Source organism: Nannobrachium achirus, assembly GCF_963921795.1.
Source record: "Nannobrachium achirus genome assembly, chromosome: 5".
In the NCBI taxonomy this organism is placed as follows: Eukaryota; Metazoa; Chordata; class Actinopteri; order Myctophiformes; family Myctophidae; genus Nannobrachium; species Nannobrachium achirus.
This window is the reverse complement of record NC_137814.1, coordinates 58,377,373-58,394,748: the sequence shown is the minus strand read 5'-3', so window position 1 is coordinate 58,394,748 and position 17,376 is coordinate 58,377,373. Positions and strand designations below refer to the sequence as shown.

At 43.3% G+C, this 17,376-nt stretch overlaps 1 protein-coding gene across 2 annotated transcripts in view; it reads left to right on the top strand.

The window, feature by feature from the left end:
- The first annotated feature begins 5,378 nt into the window (after positions 1–5,378).
- slc39a6 (solute carrier family 39 member 6) overlaps positions 5,379–17,376 on the top strand; it is a 28,344-nt gene continuing 16,346 nt past the window's right edge. Inside the window, exons 1-6 of one of the 2 annotated variants that reach the window (XM_080726302.1) lie at positions 5,379–5,524; positions 11,109–11,357; positions 13,478–13,775; positions 14,299–14,544; positions 16,010–16,166; positions 17,207–17,320. In XM_080726302.1, the coding sequence (XP_080582428.1) occupies positions 11,113–11,357; positions 13,478–13,775; positions 14,299–14,544; positions 16,010–16,166; positions 17,207–17,320 (1,060 nt within the window). In that variant the 5' untranslated portion in view covers positions 5,379–5,524; positions 11,109–11,112. Of the gene's footprint in view, positions 5,525–7,224; positions 7,353–11,108; positions 11,358–13,477; positions 13,776–14,298; positions 14,545–16,009; positions 16,167–17,206; positions 17,321–17,376 lie in introns of those variants that run through there. The other variant, XM_080726303.1, reaches the window with a different exon arrangement.

The following is a 17,376-nucleotide window of genomic DNA, read 5'->3' as shown; positions in this document are numbered from 1 at the left end:
AGTTATGGGCCGGCCCGGGGGTCATGGGAAATGAAACGTTAGAGAACCGTTTAGACTCCAGAATGCGCCATAGTTTTTTTTCTGAAGAAAACCTGGAGAATTGACGTTCAGGCCCAGGGTATTTATTGTTTTACACAACATTATAGTGGTGTGTAAAACAGAAAGTCTTGCCACGGACATGTTTGTCCCAATAAGGATATATTGATGACCCCTGTGTTAGGGCCGATGCATACACAAAGTCTCGGCAGCACCGAACAAGTACACCCCCTGGACATGGCACTAGTATGTTGCAGGGCCCCAATCCAACCCTTGATGCGGAGTGCCACGCAGGGAGGCACTGTGACTGGGTGGGTCCCATTTTTCTTTGGTATGACCCGGCCAGGGATCGAACCCTCACAGTCTCAGGGGGGTTGGGATTTCCTTGACATGAAAACATGACAAGCCCTTTTGTTTTGCTTTTTTCTGGTCCTTTCTGGCACATCACTTTTGCTTCTTTCCACTTGTATTGCTCTATATTTTTTCCATTTTGTTTTAGCATATTGGTTTAAATGAATGTGCAACTAAACTAAACTAAACTAAACTAAACTAAACTAAACTGTCACAGTTACTATCAAAACCTCCACCAGCTGTCAGTCAGTCACACTTTTGCCCTGCTCATATCTATGCAACCATTGCCCCGATCCATGCCAAATTTTGCACACACACTCCTTGCCTGCCATACCACAACCTCCACCCATCAATTCTCGCCCTCTTATAGCGCCACCATGAGACCGATTCTTGCAAAACACATTTTTGGACACTGCTTCTACAAATTTTGCCCTAAAATCACCCAAATCGGTACACACTTGCTCTACACTCATGTCATCAACATGGATCTGTCCCATTTAGCGCCACCATCAGGCTGATTTCTTCAAACACATTTTTGGACACTGCTCCTACAGATTTTGCCCTAAAATCACGCAAATCGGTACACAGTATGTCTACACTCATCTCATCAACATGGATCTGTCCCATATAGCGCCACCATCAGGCTGATTTTTTAAAACACATTTTTGGACACTGCTCCTACACATTTTGCCCTAAAATCACGCTGCGACCTGACGGTCGCTTATCTCCCGATTAGGGAGTCTTACTGGTCATATTGGTTTAAATGTATGTGCAACTAAACTAAACTAAACTAAACTGAAGTTAATGATGATGTGAATACGATTGTGTTGAAAAAATTGATCCTTTAATGCTTTAATGCAAGGGTCTTCAACAGGAGGTCTGGGACCCCTAGGGGGTCCTCAGAGTTACTACAGGGGGTCCTCCAAATCTTTGTGTGATATAAACCTTTTTTATATTAACCACTTGAACCCTCATGTTCATATTCTGAGAACTTTAGCCAAAAATAGCAGACGCCTGCGAGGCGTTGTGAGCTTGCAGAACGTCTATTTTCGGTGTAGAGGGGAACAATAGCAGACTATACAGTGAAAGGTCAAGTTTATTAAGTATTGACGGTTCAAGTAGTTAGTTAAATATCTGAAAACACAAATTGACATGAATCCAAAATACACTGATTAGGGGGCACGGTGGCGCAGTGGTTAGCGCTTCGCCTCACAGCTAGAAGGTCCTGGGTTCGATTCCCGCCGGGGGACACTGTGGGCACTGGCGGCGTGTTCCTCCTCCGCGTCATCAGCGCCCACACCCTAGGTAGGGTTGGCGATAGGGCCTTTCTGTGTGGAGTTTGCATGTTCTCCCCGTGTCTCCTAGGGTTGATACCCTCACAAAAACATGCATGTAATCCTGGTCTCAATAATGCCTCCCCCTGGCCAGCCGGGGCGCCTGATGGAGGGGAAAGGAACTGGTTGGAATAACGTGTTCCTTCCACGCGCTACGTCCAAACCAGGGAAATCTCCACTGTCAGGTGAAAAGAAGCAACTTTGACTCCTCATGCATAGAAGGAAGCATGAGGTCAGTCCGTTGCCTCCCCAGGTTGGCAGAGGGAGAGCAGAGCCCAGGATTACATAGGCAATTGGCACTGGGTGAAAAAATGGGTTACAAAATTGTGGGATAAAAATTATAAGAAAAAAAAAAAAAAAAAAATACACTGATGATCGTGCTGTCAAACAATGAAACTATGTGGAATCTATGAAAGCTTGAAAAGGTTGTGGGGGTCTCTGCTTCATCTCTCAACTAAGGGGTCCTTGGCCTGAGAACGTTGAAGACCCCTGCTTTAATGTGTGTAGACAGCTATACCGAGTACCGACCACAGTCACATGGTTGCTAATCTCTCAAGAACCGATTATAAAATTCTTTGACGATGGCTATAGCCAGATCGCATGGTTTATAGGGGTGTAACGATACATTTTCATAGCGATTCGATACATATCACGATATAGTAACGATTTAGCAAAGAAATTAAATCTGTGTGAATGGTGTGGATAGAGCAGGTTTTTAAGGGAAACATGTATTATTATGGATATAAATAAGTAAACACAGTGATTATCTGCTAAATATACATGGACATTGTATATTGACAAACCTGTACCTTGACATGAACCCAGAGATTAAACACATTTATCGATAGACCAGTGTATAGCTATATGGAAAGGAAAAGTAATTAAACCCCTTCTTTTCATTTTTTCTTCTTAAAAATGCTAAATAGAATGCAAGTAGGTAGTATCGATACAATCGATTCTTTGCACTGCCGATTCGATACGATACAAAATAAAACGATACGATTCGATTTTATCTGTTTTCATTTCCATATACTTCGTTTTTTTAAGTTAAAAACGATATTTCGATACAGTTACTATATCGTTACACCCCTAGTTTCTAATGAAGCTCTACCACGTGGTGCCTCTCCCCTCTCATCATGATCATCATCATCAGCATCCCAGCATCTCCTTCAAGGTAGAATCTAGATCCCATAGCCAGGGGGGTCGCTGGCTTGGCTGGTTACTGAATGGTGCAGGGGGAAAGAAGAATTATAGCGTGACAGTGTGACAAAAAAAGCTAATCCAATTTATTTGAAGTGATTTAAAGTTTATTTGCAGAGCACATTTTCAACGGTCACAGTCCTTTTACCAACACATTAAGAATTAACATTATTTGTGTTGTTTATGCCAGGTTTGATGTTTACCTGTTGTCCTGCTGTGTCCTATTGTTTATTTGAAGCATTTAGAGTTTTTCTTTGCACTCTATTTACTTGGCCATTTAGGCTACCCTGTTGTTACCCCCATATGGAATCAATGGGGGTAGATTTATTGTAATCACATTTTTTGGTCTTAGTAATGCGACAAAAAACGATTTTTTTTTTTTTTATTGAACTCAAGTCTCCATGGTGTGAGTAATCAATAGAACTTTTTTTCATTTTGGGGTGAACTACTCCTTTAAGTCTGCAAGCCTGCCCTGAAGATGAGTAGGCCTAGTCTGTAAGATGCATTTTGCCCTCTGGGGAAATCTTTGAAAACTGAATTTTCTTCAAATCTCTCTCTCTCTCTCTCTCTTTCTCACACACACACACACACACACACACACACACACACACACACACACACACACACACACACACACACACACACACGTGCATTTTGCAGGGGGTGCTACAACATGCAGTTAAACCATTGTAAACCTATTTTACACTTCCATATATTAGAATCTGAATCTGAATATTCTACAATTTAGAATCATTTTAAAAGGATCCTCTTATAATGTATGGGGTTCGTTTAATTACTTCCCCAGCTGAAAATCCAACTAACATGGGGGTCCATGCATAGAGTTATAAGAAGAAATTGAATAGAGAGAGAGGACACCAGATATCACCGCCCGTCCTCTTGCATCACCCAGCGCACGAGGCGTTTTCAGTAGTAAAACCGTGACGTAGTGGGGCCTATGTGACGCGTTTTGCGTCATAGTTTGTGTTCATGGACGCGCTTGGGCTCCAAATCGTGAACGAGCACTTCCGGTATGAACGCGCGTCAATGCAAAGTAGCCTAGATCATGCGCGTTCATGTTTCTGGCCCCAACTGCAGTACCTCAAAACGGCCACCATGTCCATGGCGCTTGAGAGAGCAAGGTTCTGGGGGCTTGGCTTGGGTCCATGGCTAAATAATACACATCAGTTTTCATGAGTACGTTTGGGAACCACAGTGGTTGCCTGGCAACCACCCAGCACAGAGCCAGCCAATCATAGCACCATCATCCGTCCGGAGCCAGGGGTGAGAATGAGATGCCGTGGGCTCGGTTGGGCACGGCGAGCACCTCGCAGTACGCGCACCTCACATGCACGCACATGAATCATCAAGTGCGTCACGAATTTAGTAGGGGCACCACATCTAAAATCCGTATCACACCGACTCCGGACGATGGGATGCGAGCTCTTTTCTTCCCCTTCTTCAAGGAAGCTTTAGCCCAGGTAGCAGTTAGTTAGCCCGCATTGGCAGACAGGGAGTGAACGGATTTACGGAAGAGACGTTAACGGCGTAATAACGCTGTTCTGAGGCAACAGGGGAGGAACACGACAGCTCGTGAGTGTCCACTGGACGTTATTTATACGTTATTTCGCCTTAGTGCTCACCACTGGCTTGTGAACAGCGAACACTCCCGGCGATAGCACGCCGGGAGAGTGTTTTGTGCTGGTGTTTCAGTCCGAGACAAAGGGTGCGTTCGGAAATGCGCACCGGTTCTGGTTAGGGACCCTAACCAGAACCTGTTAGGGATTAGGGTTATGCATAGTTTTACTGAGGTTAAGGTTAGGGTTAGGCATAGTTTTACTGAGTTTAGGGCTAGGATTATGGTTGGGTTTAGGCACTCACTGCACTGAGCACACATCCGGTGCGCATTTCCGAACGCACCCTTTGATACACTCGGACTGAAACGCCAGCAGAAAACACTCTCCCATAGCGCGCTACCGTCTGCCGGGAGCGGTTGCACCCAACCTGGTGACCTGTAGAATCCCGTGACGCCAGAGGGCACTGTTTCTCTGGACAGAGGGCACTGATTCTTTGGCTATTTATGGGTTGCATTTGTAGTCTTACACCAGCCATTTTGAGGAGGACCAACACAAGGTGTTTTGATTAATGTAGAACATTGGTTCAATGCTAATTTCTACATTGCATTGTTGATACTTATAATAAGCAAACAAATAAACCAGACATCACCCTCATTTTCTGGATTTCATATCTTGAATCTGCTGCTTACTTCCGTGTAAAACCGCGAACGTGCTGAAATGGCGCCACGCCGAGTCACGGAATTCGACGGGGCACCAATGTGCTCGCTACACCGCGTGTGGCTTTTAAAGCTTCCCTCTCTTGTGCGCACGGCACGTTGCTAGCTCATAGAGCAGAGTGCACCGAGTGCACCGAAGCAGCGTGTTTAGCGCTGTTTATAAACACTAACATGTCCTGTTGCCGCTGTTCTCCTTGTTTTGGTCGTTTTTAATGTCGACTCGCTACTCAACGTTGTTGTTGATGATGATAAAATGGTAAACGCCACGGTCCAAGGTTCAAGGTTGTACTTTATTGTCACGTCTTTTGTACAGGTAAGAGTAACAGTTATATTTGTGTTCGGCATCCTTTACAGACAGACAGGCATCGTGTCGGGGGGCTCTCTCCATTACGACGTGTCGCCACATGTCCCCACTCCGGCAGGGACTTCTTATTGTCGGAGTGTTCACTGTCGGAGTGGCGACATGTCCATAGAGGTTAAGGTTAGGGTAAGATAGGGTTAGTAGTATCTGTCGGAAAGGTGACATGTTGGATTGGAGAGATGCACCCTCTGCTATTATAGGAAATAGGCCTTGTATAAAAGCCTAGTAACCTAACCCCAGACCAGCAGAGATGACTAACTGTAGCCCAATAAATCTTGTATCTCTCTCTTCTGCATCTTCATAATAATAACAGAACAGACTACATTAGCAGGGCTTTCTTTGGGCCTGTATACTATTAGTGGTCATGACTAATGTAGTCTGTTCTGTTATTATGAAGATACAGAAGAGAGAGATACAAGATTTATTGGGCTACAGTGTGTAAGTCATCTCTGCTGGTCTGGGGTTAGGTTACTAGGCTTTTATACTAGGCCTATTTCCTATAATAGCAGATGCACCATGTTTCCTAGCCCTTAATACATGACGGTCAACCGTCATGTTTCCCCCTCAACCTGAGAACCATTGGGGTATTCGTGGCTCAACGGTTTGAGCTACAAACGTCAGATTTCAAAAATAACGGGCTTACCCAAGTCCCCTTTTACTCAGAAATGACGCCGTTCAACGATAATGACATGCCGCTCCCGGATTGTTTAATTAAAAGCATTTTTATCCTTGTATTTCCTGAAGTTCTCCCTCTAGTGGAGAGTCGCGTCATCGCATCATCTCCGTTCACTACAATGAGCGACCGGAGATGACGCGACTCTCCACTAGAGGGGGAAATATAAGGGAAAACAGGATAAAATGCTTTTTATTAAACAATGCGGGAGCGGCATGTAATATCGTTGAACGGCGTCATTTCTGAGTAAAAGGAGACTTGGGTAAGCACTTTATTTTTTGTTAAATCTGACGTTTGTAGCTCAAACCGTTGAACCACTAATACCCCACTGGTTTTCAGGTTGAGGGGGAAACATGACGGCCATGTGTATATATATGACCGTCATGTATTCAGGGCTATTGATTGATTGATTGATTGAAGACTTTATTAGAAGTTTGCATAGGAAAAGGTACAGTTTAATGACGGTACAGTTCACTGGTACAGTTCACTGGTACAAGGTCTACTAAAAGGAGATCCTAGAAAAGACTACGCTTTCCACAGGAAACCATTTAAGTATCTCATATGACATTGAATGACAGACGAATAGAACACAGTACTATGCAGTAGATATAGTCAGTAAAAAAAATGAAAGAACAAAATACAGTAAGTCAATACAAACAGTAAGTATATACAAAGAAGGGGCAGGGGAGGGCTGGGCTGTGCTGGGCTAGGTTTGTTTGAAGGGGCAGGGCAGGGGAGGGTAGGGCTGGACTGGGCTAGGTTTGTTTTTACCAGTTGCGAACGGCTGCTGCCTGTAAGTGGTTTTTCAGGGCGATTTTAAAGGATGCTACATCATGCTAGTGATCCACACTCCTTTTAAGACCTTCGGTAAGGCATTCCACGTTTTTGTGGTATAGCAGAAGAACAAGTTTGACCCTTTCTTTGAGTTGACTGGGTTGAACGTGATCTGTGGCGCTGCCTCTGGTGTTGTAATTGTGGACATCCTTAACGTTTTAAAGTATTTTGCCCAGGTACATGGGTATCTTAGTGGTGTAGTGTATCTTGTACACCAGGCCCATTGCAAGTTGCTGTACTGTCATCTACTCTGAGACACCCCACTCTTAACTGGTGAGTAGCGGTGAGGTGAGTCTGATAGGGAAAGTTAAGCAGGACCCTAATTAGTTTATTTTGGGCTGTTTGGAGTTTAGTTTTTGCTTGCTTTGTTTTGTTTTGCTTGCTTTGTTTTTGCTTGGTTTCTTCATTACTAGCTGAAGCAGTTCACATAGGAAAGGCACAGGACAGTACAGTTCAGATACACAATCTATACAAGAGCAAGCACTATGGCTGGTTTACATTGCGGTAAAATATAGTATATTTGGTCAAATGTACCATGGCAACACATTTCACTAGTTCAGAAATGAGAAGGAAAGAACATTCTCTAATGAGAACATCGCAGTAAACTAACAGGTGTCCTTTTATATTACTCTTTAGCACATAGAGGTATTTAGGAATGCTTAACAACAACGATAACAATAAGAAAATGTCCCCCAGGGGTTGTCTCGGACAAGTACAGGTCATATCCTACTTGTCTGTAAGGTAAATCGTCCATTATTTGTGAAACGAAGACTTCAGCACACACAGCTCCCTTCAAGCATATTGTTTTATATGCTGCAGTGTAGCAACAGTGAAAATGGCACACCACAGGTCAACAGTGCTCTTGTTTTGCATTCCACAGACCAGAAGCCCGAGGCCACAATGTGGAGTTTAGACAGATAACTTGTGTTGTGTTCATAGATTGTTGCGTCCCCTTAAGTTCTCAAACGAGCATTTGGCAGCCGTCCGGGCGGGCAGCCTGAAAGCAAACTCCACTTGCCCGAAAGTTTTATTTACCTGCCAGGGGCAGGTGGGCCACCCTGTTATTGTCAAGGCCTGGCCCCATAACATGCCATGTTATAGGCAATTTTCTTATTTGTATTTATTTATTGATACATACATTTATTTTTTCAAAAGCAATTGTGGAAATAGCAGATCTACAAGCTCACCAATGCGAGTTTGTACATCGGCTACTTCTGTTGCACGAAGCATGACACGTCGGTCTTTAAGTGGTTAACAGCAGAACTGTAATAGACGTGGGACTTTCGCGAACGAATCGAGTCTTTTGAACGGCTCTTTGAAATGAACGATGGGATGGAATGTTAATGTACTTGAGTACAAAAGTATTGGTATCAAAATGTGGGGACTGCCCCATAGGTCGAACTCCCGTTGGGTCGAACAGCGTCGGCAGGTTAGATAATCACCCGCGAGCGTCGGCAGGTTAGATAATCACCCGCGTCACGGTTACTGAGGTTATGTTTAGGGTTAGGCGTTCTTTATTCTTTATTCATACGGATCCCCACATTAGCTGCCACCAAAGTAGCAGCTACTCTTCTGGGGTCCACAAAAAACATAACAATACATACATGTAACACAACACAATACAATAAAAACATGTAGTCTAAGAAAAAAAGATTCAAGACAACAAAGGTCCAATAAAAACCAACTACAGGTCAGTTAATTTAAACTAAACTGAGGATAATTAGTGAGTCTCTTAAAACTAGCCTTACTGGGTGCTTCAGTGATCATAGTTGGTAGGTAATGTGTTCCAATAATTGCCCTATACAATACAGATCTGCATACTGCATTTGTTCTGGGTTTTTCTTTAACCATGTCACCCCTAGTAACCTGCCCTGTAGCGTGATTGTGACGATCTCTCACATATTGTATTTGTGAGTACAGACAAACTGGTTGCTTACTATGACAAATATTCCGAAAGAAACTCACTAAATTGCATGCCAACCTCTCCTCTGAGCCATGAGAGACTGGCATGCAATCTCTCAGTACTCTGCCTCACACCCAATGGACAGTGCAGTGCAAGCCTTGCAGCTTTATTCTGAGCTATTTGAAGTTTAGACAGATGTTTCTGGTCTGCGCCGGACCATATTGTGGAGCAGTAATCGAGTACCCTAGTACTAGCTGCTAGGCTGCCACTAAGTAGACTGGCTGCTACTTGCTAATGTTTACTTTGGTCACAGGACCAGAGCATCATGCTGTGTAGTGCCATAGACACAATTGGCATAAAACTGGTATTTATGTCAGTGACCTGCCGGTCACCGATTCGGCTGGTTTGATATAATACCTGCCGATTTTTTATATTGGCCGATTCCGATGTCCATCCCTAACTTAAAGTACCAATAGTACTCATTATGCAGAATGTTTCACAGGTTTTCCAATTACTAAAATGTAGAAAAATCTTTTGAAAATTTGCAGATTTACAAGCTCACAATGCGTCGCAAAGTGACGCATTGTGAGCTTATAGATCGGCTATTTTCAAATGGCAGGTAGTATGTACCTATATATGTCCGAAATAAATGTATATAGGGTTGAAGTTAATTGTAATTATAATCAAAATCTACAAATTAACTACTAACTAGTAACTAAAGTGAGGCTTTTGAACGTCTCTTTGAAAGGAACGGATCCCAGAGATCAAGGCTCACTTCAAAGAGCCATAAATCCCATCAGAGATCCGGCTCACTTCAAAGAGCCATAAATCCCATCTCTGAACTGTAATCAACCTGGCAGGACTAGACTAAAGCTGCTTTGTGGAAAAATGATTATAATCAGCACCTGCCAAGATGCTGACAGGGTTATGTGTTACTACCAACAGCTACTACAGGTTTATCTGCTGCACTGAACTCTGTGACATGCTACCAGGTTGTGTTGTGAATCTAAAAACAACCTAGGTCAGGTGGTTGGTAAAATATTGACAGTGTCACACAAGGACAGGAGACAAAATGTGTCTGTGGCAAAGACTTGGCCTTGTCTGTGGCAAATTCTAGATTCTCTGTTTTACACACCGTTATAATGTTCTTATTTGGATCATGACGTAGGGGTGGGCGATATGGTGATAAATATCGTTGAGACGATACAATGTCTCCGCGATACGCCTTTTCAGAGATAGTGTATATATCGTGATACAATGAGGGAGCCTGTTGTATTGTTAATATAGAGATTCATTGCAGAATTCCTTTAAATCTGCATTTTGGTCTAAATCAGTAGTTCTCAAACTTCCCTTGAGGCACCTGCCTGCCTTCAGGGTTGTTAACGAGTCTTGGTCGTCTCCAAGGTTATGGGTGGGTGGGTGTTACGGGTGGGTGGGTCTTAACATGTCAAGGTCTCCCCCCCTTAACTCTGACAGTGTACACATTTTCATTTGTACACTGTCAGAGTTACATACTTGTAAATGTTAGACCTCCCAAAAGGAACCCAGAGAGTCCCTGGAGCCCACTTTGAGGACCACTGGTCTAAATGGTCTGTTACTCTTTTGCTATTTACAGAAATATGGATGTTTGCCGTGGTGATACAAGACTAGATGATGTTGTGTAAAAGGGATAGTTTTGTCAGTGTAGTATTAGGACACAAGCATTTCATAATCAGTTCCTTATCTTATATTTTGTCATCACATCATACCTAGTTCAGATATTCACTGTGACTGTACGCATCAGGAGTTCAGAATGTACTCGTCCTAAATTGTGTGTTTTGGGTTTGTTTGATGTGACGTGCTGTGAGCTTGTGATCAGCTATTTCCACTAATAATTGTATATTTAAGTTATTTGTAATTTCCGCCATGTGCAGCTTTTGTTTGTGTCCTAAAAGCCAGAAATGCCATTTGTATTCATAATTTTCCAGTGTTCAACGGCAAAAAACACAATCAAGTCGTGAACAACAATTATTTGTGTGACAATTAATCGTCAAGAAAACGTCACAATCGTGACAACGCTACCGACGCAAACTGATAACTGATATTCCCCCTTTTTTTGTTGTTGTTGTTTGTTTCTTTATCCAAAGGACGATGGAGAGGACTTGGAGATCTGTGGCCCTCTTTGCGCTTCTCTTACCATGCCTGAACAGTAGTAGTAGTGATGGTGGTGGTAGTGCATCTACTACTGCCACAAGCCTAAGGACCACAGAGTGTAGCACGTGTATTCCTTCCCCGTCGGAGCTGGCGACGGGGGCGGTGGAGGTGGGCTCTGCTGTGGTGGACGGCCAGAAAGCAGAGGGCACCCAGCGACAACACCTGGAGGCGCTGTTCGACCGGTACGTCTGGAGTGTTTTGACTACAGGGTTCCCACGGTCATGAAATTCCTGGAAATATTTTGAAATTAGACTTTTTTTTTTCCAGTACTGGAAAAGTTTTGGAATTTATCAAGGGTCCTGGAAGGTCCTGAAAAAATAGCTATGCATTGTCTTTGGTTATTGATTTAGTTAATACCTCTGAAATGACACATTAAACATTGGCCAAATTGTCAAACATTAGAGGCAGAAATTGTGAAAATAGCAGATCTACATTCTCACAACGCCTCGCAACGCGAGGCGTTGAAATATGATTAAGATTATTGAAATATGGTTAAGAACCACTGGCATACACTTCCTGTCTTTGGGCATTGCGCATAGGAGTAAGCGACTCGTTATTGAGCTGAATTATTGTTATATAGTCCTGGAAATTGGGTTAAATATTCTGGAAAAGTTTTGGAAATTAATTGGTAAAAATGTGTGGGAACCCTGTGACTACTAAAACGTTTTTTTTTCATCGACTACCTTTTTTTTTTTTTTTTCACTGATGAAAAAAGTTTCTAAAACTATCACTATATACAGTATAGACGCAAATGTTATGGAGGGGCTAATGGAGAAGATATATAGATTGTTTACTCAAATCTTTGCTTCTGGGGGGTCCCTGGAACAACACATTTTGAGATGGGAAGTCGGCGGCTAAATGCATATAATTCTGGGGGTCCTTGACACAAAAAGGTTTGAGAACCACTGATGTACAGTATAGATAAGCAACATACAGTAGGTTTTTCAGAAAACTGTTGTATTTGTAGAATCGCCTTCAAGTCTTAATGGGGTGCTATTTATTAGTTACTTTCAAGAAGGCATCCTGCAAACCTTGGCCAATGTGACCCTGGGCGTACATATGGAAAAAGCCAGACGTTCATATAAGCTCAAAAATGTAAATAAAACGTTAACCCATTTAGGCCTAGGATTATTGACTGCTTTAACTATTGAAGAATAGCAGATATACACGCAAGCTTGTAGATCTGCTATTTTTGAAAAATCGTGAAAATTAGAATTTTGACCCGATTCTATAAGTGTCTTTTGAATCCTTCTAAGGTTTTTTGAAAAAAAATATGTTTCTATGTCCGCAATCTGGCTATAGTCCGAGCGTTTCAGGCAAATATTGTGCACTTTATGAAAGAAGCGTGAAATTTGGCACACAGTTAGAACATGCCATATGGAACATATAGAGTCAAATAAATACAAAAAACAAATATGCTTTAAGTAGCATGTGAGGGGTCAAACTAGGTGTTGTTCGGGATTCTGAATCCAATGCAAGCATTTGTTTTGCACGTAAAACATTCCTTTCCGAGAAACGGACGCCAATAAACTTTGAAAAGTGATGACTAATCACTAAACCATAGATTTATGGGGTCCGTTTTTAGCCCAAGGAATGTTTTTCCTGCAAAACAAATGTTTGCATTGGATTCCGAATCCCCAAAAACACCTAGTTTGACCCCTTACATGCTTCTTAAAGCATATGTATTTTTTGCATTCTTTTACTGTATAGTAAAGTCTATGAGAGCCCAACTTTAATTGGCTCCCACAAGTTTCCCAAGACAATCTGCGATGCCCCTATAGCAAAGAAATTTCCATATGGCATGTTCTAACTGTGTGCCAAATTTCATGCTTCTTTCATAAAGTGCACGATTACATCAAAATACTGCCCGAAACGCCTGGACTACTAGCGGCTAGCCATTGTCAAAGAAAAGGTCCTTTTCACTTACCTGGAGCTCAGCTAGCCTGTTCTTCAGAGACTACTATGTCAGTGCTTCTCAAACCTTTTCACGTGAAGGACCCCCAAAATGATATTTATTTGGCCACGGACCCGCATCTCAAAATATCTAGTTCCAGGGACCACCCAGAAGCAAAATTTGAGTTACAAACGTTCGCTTTGAAAATACATAATATTCAAAGACTTGCACACATTTTCACGACTTTTTCAAAAATAGCAGATCTACAAGCTCGCAGCGCGGCACTCGGTGCCGCGCTGTGAGCTTGTATATCTGCTGTTTTTCACTGGTTAAAGCATTCAATAATTCTAGGCCTAAATGGGTTGGAAACCAACCAGTAACGTGAGCCGTTGGACCTCTCCCCAACAGGTACGGTGAGAACGGCTCCATCTCCCTGGCGGGCCTGAGGAGGCTGCTGCACAGCGTGGGTCTGGACCACATCAGGAAGGTCATGGTGCAGCACCACGAGCAGCCCGGCCAGGAGGGGGCGCAGCAGGACCACCACCACCACCCCGTGCACCACCACCACCACCACAATCACCACCACCACCACCACGCCTACCACCACCAGCATCCCCACGGCAGCAACAACCACACGCACCGCCAGAAAGACAGCCGCGACAACACCTCGGAGCCCGGGAAGTCCTCCCCCAGCAAGACCCCCAAGGTGCTTTTCCATACACCCCCCACCCCTTTTTCACACTCCCCAGGAGTTCAAAACGTTTCATTAGGGCTAAAGCGTTTTCTTGAGCGATTTATTCTGTTGATTACTTGGAGGTCGGACTCCCGTTGGGTCGAACGGCGTCGGCAGGTTAGATAATCACCCGCGTCACGGTTACTGAGGTTAGGTTTATAGGCATAGTTTTACTGAGGTTAGGATTAGGGTTTGGGGTAGAGTTTAGTGGTCGATCCAAAGGGTGTTCGACCTAATGACATGTTACCTACTTGGAGCACCGTTAATAGCCTCGCATAGCCAGACAATATCAATGTGTGGATATTAGTCTGGTTCTTTTCAGTGTTCTTTTTCCCCAAGGAGAGGTTACAAAAAAATTAATTAACAGACTCTAAAAACGTTAAACCTACAACCAGTCAGAGTAGCGTAAATGTGATAGACCCGCCCTACATTTGCTTACTGGGCCCTGGTTGGTGTCATTGTTATATTTTAGTTTTGTTGTGTTACGGACGCTCAGGTGCCCACGCAGGAGGACGCTGCTGCTGCCGCGGCTCCGGGCAAGAAGTCGAAGAACCCCGACGTGCGCTACAACCTGTACGACAAGAGCGGCAGCACCACGGAGGCCCAGGACCTCAGCACCACCCCCGCTTACACCACCCAACGACAGCCGCACCGTCGGCGCCGCAGGGACGAAGGGGACCAGGACGCGTCCCACGACCACCATGACCATGACCATGACCATGAGGCTCAGAACGCCACCGAGGTAAACATTTAACTGCATTCCATGGAACTGGACTTAATGGGTGTATATAAAGAGGTAGATGGCTGAACCTATTGCTATTTTTACCCCAAGGGCAAAATACTTCTCGAGTATTGGAAATAACCTGTGTTCCGTTTTCATCCAGTGTGATAATTATTTAGTCACACGCTCTTGTTAATGATCTTCATTGGTTAAACATTCATAAAACCCACAGACCGTAGACAAATTGGTTATTTTCGCTACTTTTGTGCAACTCTCTTGTACAACAAAGTAGGGAATTGATTTTTACGGAAAAATACATTTCAAGTTTAAATACGGTAGAGAAAGAAGTAGTCGCCAGCACTCAAGGAATATCCTTTTTACATGATTTTGTAACTGTTGCAACGCTGAGGAAGGCCGAAGGGCCGAAACGCGTCCGTACACTGTCCATTGAGGTAAATAAAATCATTTAAAAAGGATATTCCTTGAGTGCTGGCGACTACTTCTTTCTCATTATGCTTTTTTGAGCCGCGCACCTAAAAGCCTTAATCTAACTTGGAGTGTTGCGGGCGGTCTGCTTTATTGCAGATACCTTTCTCTACAAGTTTAAATACGGACATACTTGGTTTCTGCCCGACAGACACAAATGATCTAATGCAGGTTTTCCCAAAGTGGGTGCCGTGATGCCAGTCCAGGGGTGCCTCAGTCACGATACTTTGATAATATTTGAAGTTCATCAATATCACTTCACTATGCTTAGTAAAACAGACCTGATTTGCACTGTACTTGACAAGTTCTTTGTCCATCTATGCCAACTCTCTTCACCAAAAATAGCAGATCTACAAGCTCGGCTATTTTGGGTGAACCTTCCCCCGGAATAGGGATGCTGGGGTTCAAGTGGTTAAACTTAAGTATATACTGTACAAGTTATACATACGTTATTTTCAGTCAGTTCTGATGGAAACGGATATTTCCCCATGACACAGCCTACCCTATCTCAGTTGGAAAGATGTGTATATTTATGTCGTGTGGTATGACGTAAGATTCAACAAAGAAAATAACAGTGTAATTCAGGGGTGCCGTGGTAGGATGAAAAAAGGATTTACAGCGGTTCCCTGAGTAAAAAAAAGAAAAAACCTGCAAATATGACCCACTCTAATTACTTAGTCTATATTAGTAGCTTAATGACTAGTGCTATTCCTATATTAGTAGCTTAATGACTAGTGCTATTCCTTTTAATGTCCAATGTATTTGTATTTAAGTTCATGAAGTTAACATAAGAACATACCATGAGAACATATGAAATCAAATAAAAATGTTACTTTTCAGGATTTATATTCAAAAGCAGCTGATGCGACGCATTTTGAGCTTGTAGATCATCTATTTTTGCAGTGTTTGACTGTATAACATGTATTATGGCCCTCTGGAGTGAGTGTGAAAATATAGTGGCCCACCCCTGATCTACTTTGTCCCCCCCTCCCCCTCCTAGTGCTTGAACGCGTCCACCTTACTGGCGTCCCACGGCATGTCCCAGGAGGTGGTTCTGTCCCTCAGTGACTTCAGCTTCCTGTGTCCGGCGCTCCTCAACCAGATCGACACCAAGTCCTGTCTGGTGCACGGAGAGCAGCCTGAGCGCACGGGGAAAGGTCTGTCCCACTCCACTTCACTTCGGTAACATGTCATTAGGTCGAGCACCCTTTGGATCGACCACCAAACTCTAACCCAAACCCTAATCCTAACCTCAGTAAAACCATGCCTAACTCTAACCCTAACCTCAGTAACCGTGACGTGGGTGATTATCTAACCTGCCGACGCTCGCGGGTGATTATCTAACCTGCCGACGCTGTTCGACCCAACGGGAGTTCGACCTATGGGGCAGTCCCCCTTCACTTCACAGAGATGAAAGACAGGGTTCCCACGGTCATGAAATTCCTGGAAATATTTTGAGATTAGAAAAATGTCTTTCCAGTACTGGAAAGGTTTTGGAATTGATCAAGGGTCTAGGAAGGAAAGTCATGGAAAAATATTTAGCTATGCATAGTTTTTGGCAATTGATTCTGTTAAAATCATGTTCTAAAACATGTATAACATTACAAGAAATATGTAACCTAAGTAGTTTTTCGGCTAACAGGCTGCGTGATTGCAGCCTAATGTTTGCAATGGCACCCAGCTGGGTGCTTCTCAATGTATGGGACAAAAAGAACAGATCTACAAGCTCACAAAGTTCTGCAGTGTGATGCGTAGTTAGCTTGTAGATATGTTCCTTAACCGTGTGCAGTGCTGTGCAACCTAACTAATTTGAACTAGTATCCACAATGCCTGGGAAATGCACTTTTAATAATTGTGGCTTACAAATGAAAACTACTATAAAGACTGGCTAAACGCTAGAAGTGGACCCGAATCGAGCCAGCTACCGCTCTATGCTTTACTTGTGCTACACTGCCTGTCTTTGGGCATTACTCATCGGAGTTGCACTGAATGACTTATATAGGCCTGGAAATTGGTTTAAATATTCTGGAAAAGTTTTGGAAATAAATTGGTAAAAATATGTGGTAACCCCTAGGACAATAGTGTGTTGCCTTTAGCAACCACACACATTAATAAATAAAACAAGAAACCCTGATAATGATTTTATGTTGACATCGTGTGCATTTTCTGTCTTTTCTGTTCTGCTTCTCCCACACAGACAATAAACATCATCACCACGGTCACAGTTTCCACGGTGACCACGACCACTCGGATCACCACGACAACGCCAGTGACCACCTCGGCGGTGACGCAAGTAAAAACATCGGCATCGGTAAGAACTGAAGTCGGGTTTTCAAATCCAACCGTTGATTGCAAAACCCAACGCAA